Source organism: Mandrillus leucophaeus, unplaced genomic scaffold, assembly GCF_000951045.1.
Source record: "Mandrillus leucophaeus isolate KB7577 unplaced genomic scaffold, Mleu.le_1.0 Scaffold1683, whole genome shotgun sequence".
Classification (NCBI taxonomy): Eukaryota; Metazoa; Chordata; class Mammalia; order Primates; family Cercopithecidae; genus Mandrillus; species Mandrillus leucophaeus.
In genome coordinates, this window is record NW_012101680.1 from 71,946 (window position 1) to 81,502 (window position 9,557).

Consider the following 9,557-nt stretch of genomic DNA (forward strand, 5'->3'; position numbering starts at 1 on the left):
TTGATTCTCTTATGTCTTGAACCCTGGCCAGTTATCTGAAACCAAGCAGTACACGTCTCCAGATCACTAGTACCAAATAAATTTGGGGGCATAACAGGTTTATTGAGAAATAATTAACACACCATGCAATTCATTCATTTAAAATATACAATTCATTGACTTTCACTATTTTCAGAGTTACACAATCATCATTACAATCAAGTTTAGAACATTTTCATCACCCTATAAAGAAACCTCACATCATTTAGCCATCTTTGCTGGTTTCCCCTTCCTCCCTCAGCCCTAGGGAACCACCCACCTTCTTTGTATAGATTTTCCTATGAGCCCCTGAAATAAAAAGCAAGTGGTCTACTGTGACTGGCTTATTTTACTTAGCATAATTTTTCATGCTGCATCTGTGCTGTAGCAGCTATTGAAGCAGGGTTTTTGCTCCTTAGTTCAGCTAAGTCCGGGTTCTTGTCTCCCGATCAGAAAAAAATTAGGCACGTGAACACATTGAAGGATGAGGAGGACAAAATTTATTAAGTGAAAGGAAAGCTCTCAGCAAAAAGAGAGGTCCTGCAAACAGGTTTCCACCTCACAACTGAATACCAGGACCACCCACCACACATGAGCTAAAGAGGCCAGGTTCCTCTTCTGCATAAGGTGTGAATTCCTGGTGGCTCCACCCCATTCCCCCAGTGCATGTGGGCCTCCATTCCACTGCTGGCATGTCCAGGCAAGACCCTGTGCAGGTTCCCTTAACTGCACAAAACATCTGGTGTAGACACTTGTGGGGCTGGTTGGAGATTCTCCAGGGACCCTTCCGAATCCACCTAGGCATTTTGCTGTCTCCTCCTAATATAGTATCTGTACTTAATTTCTTCTTATTGCTGAGTAATACTCCATTGTATGGATACATCAAACATTTTATTTATCCATTCATCAGATGAATGGACTTTTGGGTTCTTTCCCACCCAAAGGTTATGGACCTTTGGGTTCTTTCCACTCTTTGACTCCTATTAATAATGCCACTGTAAATGTTTATGTATGAATTTCTGTGTTTGCATTTGTTTTTATTTTTCTGGAGTATATACTTATGACTGGAATTTCTGGGTCATATGGTAACTTCATGCTTAACCTTTTGAGGAGTTGCCAGTTTGTTTTCCAAAGTGACTGCACCACTTTACATCCCCAGCAGCACTGGATAAGAGTTTTAATGTCTTTACATTTTTCCTAACACTTACTTTCTCTTTTTTATTGAACAAATATTTCATCCTGTGTCGTGAAGTGATACCACAAGGTGGTTTTGATTTACATTTTCCTAACGACTAATTGTATTAAGCATCTATTAATGTGCTTATTATTCATCTTTATGTCTTCTTTGTAGAAATATGTATTCAAAATCTTTGCCCATTTTAAAAATTTTATCTTGTTATTTATGAATTGCAAGGGTTCTTCATATATATATCCTATATATGTAAGTCCCTTATCAGATATATGCTTTTCAAATATTTTTTCTGTTCAGTGGCTTGCCTTTTCACTTCTTGATACTGTCTTCTCAAGAACAGAAGTTTTCAATTTTGAAGTCCATTGAATCCATTTTTTTTTGGAGTCATATGCAGTCACAAAGATTTATGCCAATGTTTTCTTCTCAGAGTTTTATAGTTTTAGCTGTTACAGTTAATTGTTTTATTTCAAGTTTATTTTTAAATATGATATTTGGTGAGAGTCCAACTTTATTTTTTGCATATGGATGCCCAGTTGTCCCAGCACTGTTTGTTGAAAGGACTATTCTTTTCCCATTTTGTTCTTTTGTTAGCCTCGTATAAAATCAATTGATTGTAAATGTGCAGGTTTATTTTTAGATTATCAATTCTTAGTTTGTTTACGTCTATTCTTATACTAGGCCAAATCAAATTTAATGAGAGGTTTTTTCCAATCATGTTGCATATTACCAGTTGTTTAATGTCGTAATAAAAATTAAATGTAGTGGAATATCTTTAATGTCACCCTTTGTGTCTCAAAGGAGTCTGTGGCCAGCTTATACCTTACTTATTCTAAGACATGATGGGAAGTCTGGCTTATAATACAGTTTATTTCTTTTTTTTCTCCATTCAAACCTTTAATCTCTTATCTAGTGCCTCCCTCTATAGTTTTATTTTCAGTAAATTTTGGTCCCAGAATGTGCTGACATAGTCTACTATATAGTGCATTATGTTTTACTAACTCATTATAATTCATAGAATCTTTCATAGATGTTTACCATCCAGGAAGTCTGAGCTCCCAGCTTTCCTCAGTGGAAACCAAGTGAAGTCACCATCTTTCAGCTCGCAGATCCTCTTTCCACCTGGTAGCTGGTTTTCTTGTGTAGCACTGTGGCTAATTATATTATTGGTGTAGATCTTGCATTCTCAGAAACCACAGTTCCCTGTGTTGACCTTTTTTCACTGAAACAGAGATGCACAGCTCTGCCTTCCAGCTCAGTAGAAGATTCTTGGAATAAACAGTTTAGTGCGTTCCAAGAAAATCATCACCCACGTGTTTGATGTTGATGCTTGCCACTGGCTGGAACCTTGGTTGGGGCAGACAGCATGAACACTGACACTGACACTCCTAAAGTTTTAGGAGTGCAGCACTTAAAAATCAGGTAATGTTCAGGCAATTTATCAGAGACAAATAGTGGATTAGTATTTTGAATTTCAAAATTTCAGAGTCAAGTTATGTGTTATAGAGAAGCATTGTGGTATAACATAGAGATGGGATGGTCTTAACTTCTCCATACAAACAAGCTTGAAGTAAGGTAAAGAAGAAATTGCATATGATTTCTTAACCCTCAAAGCACACTGTGTTTATTTTACTTCTGTGAAGATTAAAAATAATTCCATAATGCTCTCCTTATTTCCTCACCAAGAAAAGGAAAATGAAAATTGAATACTAGATTGCTTAATAAATACTCAAAGCTTCTTCTTTTAGAATTTTCATTAATTGAAATCAGGTAAATGATTTTGGTTATGTAACCAAGTATTTCTAGTTGTTTTTCAAATCATGTATCTTCTTGCTTTCCAGTCTTATTTCCTAACTTGAGGGGAAATTGTAAGGAGACACCTTGTTATCAGAGTTCATAACTGAAGGGAGTTTTAGGAAAAGTTCCTCCAAAATTTACTGAAAATAAAACTATAGAGGGAGGCACTAGATAAGAGACTAAAGGTTTGAATGGAGGAAAAAAAGAAATAAACTGTGTCTTATAAGTCTGACTTCCCATCATATCTTAGAATAAGTAAGGTATAAGCTGGCCACAGACCCCTTTGAGACACAAAGGGTGAAGTTAAAGATATTCCACTACATTTAATTTTTATTATGACATTTAAAAACTGGTAATTGTTTTTTTTAAACAAGTTTTTTTAAAACTTATTTTTCTAACCATTACCCAGAGTTTGTGGCTTAAAAGAAAAACATTTATGTTGTTCATAAACCTGTGGTTTGGAAAAAGTTCTGCCAGGACAGCTTGTCTGCTCCCCTCAGCTTCCCTAGGAACAGCTGATCAGTTGGGGAAATGGATCGTCTGAAGCTTTGCTCACCCACGTGTTTGCTGTTGATGCTGGCCATTGGCTGGAACCTTGGTGGGGGCAGGCAGCATGAACACTGACACTGGCACTCTCGGGCTCTCTTTGAGGCCTGAGCTCTCTCACAATCTGGGGGCTGGGTTCAAAGGGAAAGCAACCTGAGATAGAAGAAGCTACATGGTATCCCTTTTACTGAATTCTATTCATTAGAAGGAAGCCAGTAAGGTTGACCCATATTCTCTTTTTTTAATGGGATGAATATAGGTTCTCTTTTGTTTTAATTAACATGTATACACATAATTATAGGCTATAGAGTGATATTTTGATTCATGTATATAGTGTGTAATGATCAAGCTAACTAGCATATTTACTACTTTAACCATTTTTCATTTCTTTGCATTGTGAACATTCAAAATCTTCTAGCTTGTTAAAAATATACAATAAATCATAGTTAACCATATTCACCCTACAATGCCACAGAACACCAGAACCTATTCCTCTCATCTATTCTGTAACCATTAACCAGCCTCCCCTTTCCTACTTCTCTGAGCTTTTTTCTTCTTGTTAAGAGACAAGGTCTTGCTAGTGTAGTCTGGGCTCTGGGAACTGTAGTCACCCAGACTAGAGACAGTGGCTTGATCGTAGCTCACTGCAGCCTCAAACTCTTGAGCTTATGTGATCCTCCCACCTCAGCCTCCCACCTCCACCTCAGCAGCTAGGATTATGGGCATGCACCATTGCAACTGTCTGATTTTTTACTTTGTAGAGATGTCTCCCTATGTTGTCCAGGGTGCTCTGGAACTTTTGGCCTCAAGTGATTCTCCTGCCTTGGTCTTTCAAAGTGCTAGAAAATTACAGGCATCAGCCATGTTGCCCAGACCTCAATTTTTCTTTAGCTCCCACACATGAGTGAGAATATGCAGTATTTATTTTTCTGTGTCTGCACTTAACATAACATCCTCCAGATTGATCCACATGGCCACGGATAACAAGATTTCATTCCTTTATATGGTGAATAGTATTCCATTGTGTATGTGTACCACAATTTTTTGTTCATTAATTTGTTGATGGATATGTAGGTTGATTCCATACATTAGCTGTTGTGAATAGTGCTACAATAAACATATGAGTACAGATATTGTTTTGACCTATTATTTTCTTTTCTGTTGCCTGAATGCCCAGTAGTGGGGTGGCTGGATCCCTCGGCGGTTCCATTATTAGTTTTTTGAGAAAACCTCATGTTGTTTTCTATAGTGTCTGCACTAATTTACCTTCCTACCAACAGCATATAAGAGTTTAGTGTTCTCTGAAACTTCCCAGCATTTGTTATTTTTTGTCTTTCCAATGATAGCCATTTATTCAAACTGGAGCAAGATTATATCACGTTGTAGGTTATTATAATTATAATTGCTTACAACAGGCATGCTCTCACACATCTTCAGTGTTAACACACTGTTTAGTGGGTAATTTGGTTTACTCTCAGGGCAACTTTTTAAAAAATGCAAGTCATTAAGAGTTATTTAAGGAAAAGTGAAATACTAAGCATTTGTCTTTGCTATCTTTACAGATCAAATATGAAAATAGCAGTGATCAGCACCAAGCTCCTTATGGAGAAAGAGCATGTGAAATCTTTTCTTAGCACTCTTCCTATGAGGCCAGGACTCAACAGAAAATACATTCCTCAAACACCCATAAGAATTCCTATTTCAAACCCACAGACTTCAAATAACTGCAAGAACTACTTCACTGAGGTTAGTTATATGATCGTTTCTCTTTTGGCTTTCATTTCTCTAATATAATTCTTGTTTTTAATTTGGTGAAATACTGAGTTCTTCTGTTGACTTATGCATGTTAAGTAAAGATCATAATTAGCTGTGTTAACACAGAAAGGAAATGGGAACTTTACATTTTTTAATTCCCTGGAGCTCTCATTTTCAACAGATACCCATTTGCTAACTTTATTCAATAAATGTGACTAAACTAACACACTAAAATTTCTTTAAAAGCTGCATTTAAGTTTTAGAAATTGCATGTTATCGCCTAATAACTGAAGGTATGCTTTGAGATGCTTTGGTGTACTCTCTAATTCATTGTAATTTGACTTTGGTTCATACCACTTCTTTTGTTCTGTTTTGTTTTGCTTTTGCTTTTGAGACAGAGTCTCACTCTGTTGCCCAGCCTGGAGTGCAGTGGTATGATCTTGGCTCACTGCAACCTCTGCCTCCCGGGTTCAAGCGATTCCTCTGACTCAGCCTCCAAAGTAGCTGGGGCTAGAGGCGCCCATCACCATGCCCAGCTAATTTTTGTATTTTTACTAGAGACGGGGTTTCACCATACTGGCCAGGCTGGTCTCAAACTCCTGACCTTGTGATTCTCCCACCTCAGCCTCCGAAAGTGCTGACATTGCAGGCATGAGCCACTGCTCCCAGTCCATACCACTTTTAAAGTTTCTTTGCACCAGCCGGGCGCAGTGGCTCACACCTGTAATCCCAGCACTTTGGGAGGCCAAGGCAGGTGGATCACGAGGTCAGGAGTTTAAGACCAGCCTGCCCAAGATGGTGAAACCTTGCCTCTACTAAAAACACACACACAAAATAATAATAATAATAATAAAATTGGCCTGGTATGGTGGCAGGAGCCTGTAATGCCTGTTACTAGGGAGGCTGAGGCAGAGAACTGCTTGAACCCAGGAGGTGGAGGCTGCAGTGGGCCGAGATTGTGCCACTGCACTCCAGCCTGGGTGACAGGGTGAGACTCTGTCTCAAAAATAAAAAATAAAAAAGTTTCTTTGCACCATCTCAACTCTTCCTACCTATAATCACAAGTGAATGACTGGCATCCAAACACTTAACCGTATATGAATGTTTATTATTTAATAGAATCCAAAATAAGTGCACTTTATGAATTAAACAAAACACTAAAATATTCATTTCCATCTGTATGTTAAAAACTTTGTACTTGGCCAGATGCAGTGGCTCACGCCTGTAATCCCAGCATTTTGGGAGGCCGGGGTGGGCGGATCATTTGAGGTCAGGAGCTTGAGACCAGCCTGGCCAACATGATGAAAACCTGTCTCTATTAAAAATACAAAAATTAGCAAGGCTTGGTGGCAGGCATGTGTAATTCCAGCTACTGGGGAGGCTGAGGCAGGAGAATCACTAGAACCCAGGAGGCAGAGGTTGCAGTGAGCCAAGATCGTACCACTGCACTATAGCCTGGGTGACAGAGGGAGACTCCATCTCAGAAAAAGAAAAAAGCATTTTGCTTTTCTTACATAAGAGTGCATCCTCTGACTATAAAAATCCTGGAAGAAAACCTAGGAAATACTCTTCTGGACATCACACTTGTCAATTAATTTATGGCTAAGTCCTCAAAAGCAATTGCAAGAATAACAAAAATTGACAAGTATGATCTAAATAAGCTAAAGAGCTTCTGCACAGCATGAGAAACTATCAAGGGATTAAACAGACAGCCTAAAGAATGGAAGAAAATATTCACAAACTATGCATACAGCAAAGTCCTATTATCCAAAATCCATAAGGGACCTAAATAAATCAACAAGCAAAAAATAAATAACACCATTAAAAATGGGCAAAGGACATGAACAAACACTTCCCAAAAGAACACATATAAGTGGCCAACAAACATTAACAAACGCTTACTATTGCTAATCATCAGAGAAATACCAAACAAAACATCAATGGGATACCATCTCACACCAGTCAGAACGACTTTTGTTAAAAAGTCAAAAAAAAAAAAAAAATGTTGGGGAGGCTGTGGAGAAACGGAAACACACACCATTGGTGACAATGTAAATTAGTTCAGCTACTATGGAGAGCAGTTTGGAAATTAAGTACTAAGAACTGGATGCAGCAACCCCATTACTATAGTAGGGGTATACCTAAAGGAAAATAAATCATTGTAACAAAAAGACGCATGCACATGTATGTTCATTGCAGCACTATTCAAAATAGTAAAGACATGGAGTCAATCTAGGTGCATCCAAGGTAGATTGAAAACCCAAGGTAGACTGGAAAATTTTACATATACCATGGAATACTATGCAGCAATAAAAAGAACAAAATCATGTCCCTTACAGCAACATGGATACAGCTGGAATCCACTATCATAAGCAAACTAACGTGGAAACCGAAACCAAATATCTCATGTTTTCACTCATATGTGGGAGCTACACATTGGGTGTACACTGTCATAAACATGGGAACAATAGACACTGAGAAATAAGAACAGGGAGGGACAGAGTGGGCCAGGGTTGAAAAACTACTTATTGGGTCCTGTGCTCACTACCTGTGTGATGGGTTCAATCGTACCCCAAACCTCAGCATCCCTCAATATACCTTTGGAAGAACCTGTGCAGCTACCACCTTAATTTAGAATACAAACTAGAAAAAAAATTTTACTATAAAAAAAAAAAAGTTTACTATAAGTAGAGAATAGAAATTTCTTTTAAAGAAAAAATTTATTGAAGTAAAAAATGGATTGAATTTTTTTATTATACTTTTAAGTTCTAGGGTACATGTGCACAATGTGCAGGTTTGTTACATATGTACACATGTGCCATGTTGGTTTGCTGCACCCATTAACTCGTCATTTACATTAGGTATATCTCCTAATGCTATCCCTCCTCCCTATCCCCTCCCCACAATAGGCCCCGGTGTGTGATGTTCCCCTTCCTGTGTCTAAGTGATCTCATTGTTCAATTCCCACCTATGAGTGAGAACATGTGGTGTTTGGTTTTCTGTTCTTGCGATAGTTTGCTGAGGATGGTTTCCAGCTACATCCACATCCCTACAAAGGACACAAACTCATCCTTTTTTATGGCTGCATAGTATTCCATGGTGTATATGTGCCGTATTTTCTTAATCCAGTCTGTCATGGATGGATATTTGGGTTGATTCCAAGTCTTTGCTATTGTGAATACTGCTGCAATAAACATACATGTGCATGTGTCTTTATAGCAGCATGATTTATAATCCTTTGGGTATATACCCAGTAATGGATGGCTGGGTCAAATGGTATTTCCAGTTCTAGATCCTTGAGGAATCGCCACACTGTTTTCCATAATGGTTGAACTAGTTTACAATCCCACCAACAGTGTAAAAGTGTTCCTATTTCTCCACATCCTCTCCAGCACCTGTTGTTTCCTGACTTTTTAATGATTGCCATTCTAACTGGTGTGAGATGGTATCTCATTGTGGTTTTGATTTGCATTTCTCTGATGGCCAGTGATGATGAGCATTTTTTCATGTGTCTGTTGGCTGTATGAATGTCTTCTTTTGAGAAGTGTCTGTTCATATCCTTTGCCCACTTTTTGATGGAATTGTTTTTTTCTTGTAAATTTGTTTGAGTTCTTTGTAGGTTCTAGATATTAGCCCTTTGTCAGATGAGTAGAATGCAAAAAATTTCTCCCATTCTGTAGGTTGCCTGTTCACTCTGATGGTAGTTTCTTTTGCTGTACAAAAGCTCTTTAGTTTAATTAGATTCCATTTGTCAATTTTAGCTTTTGTTGCCATTGCTTTTGGTGTTTTAGACATGAAGTCCTTGCCCATGCCTATGTCCTGAATGGTATTACCTAGGTTTTCTTCTAGGGTTTTCATGGTATTAGGTCTAACATTTAAGTCTCTAATCCATCTTGAATTAATTTTCGTATAAGGAGTAAGGAAAGGATCCAGTTTCAGCTTTCTACTGATGGCTAGCCAATTTTCCCAGCATCATTTATTAAATAGGGAATCCTTTCCCCATTTCTTGTTTTTCTCAGATTTGTCAAAGATCAGATGGCTGTAGATGTGTGGTATTATTTCTAAGGGCTCTGTTCTGTTCCATTGGTCTGTATCTCTGTTTTGGTACCAGTACCATGCTGTTTTGGTTGCTGTAGCCTTGTAGTATAGTTTGAAGTCAGATAGCGTGATGCTTCCAACTTTGTTCTTTTGGCTTAGGATTGTCTTGGCAATGTGGGGTCTTTTTGGTTCCATATGAACTTTAGTTTTTTTT

At 38.0% G+C, this 9,557-nt stretch overlaps 2 protein-coding genes across 2 annotated transcripts in view; both read left to right on the forward strand.

Moving 5' to 3' along the window:
- LOC105537076 (ankyrin repeat domain-containing protein 18B-like) overlaps positions 1–2,050 on the forward strand; it is a 47,967-nt gene extending 45,917 nt beyond the window's left edge. Inside the window, 1 exon segment of the mRNA XM_011976547.1 lies at positions 2,009–2,050. Within this exon segment, the coding sequence (XP_011831937.1) occupies positions 2,009–2,050 (42 nt within the window).
- A 523-nt stretch (positions 2,051–2,573) lies between these two features.
- LOC105537077 overlaps positions 2,574–9,557 on the forward strand; it is a 9,937-nt gene continuing 2,953 nt past the window's right edge. The window contains exons 1-2 of the mRNA XM_011976548.1: positions 2,574–2,629; positions 5,113–5,296. Of these exons, the coding sequence (XP_011831938.1) occupies positions 2,574–2,629; positions 5,113–5,296 (240 nt within the window). The remainder of the gene's footprint in view (positions 2,630–5,112; positions 5,297–9,557) is intronic.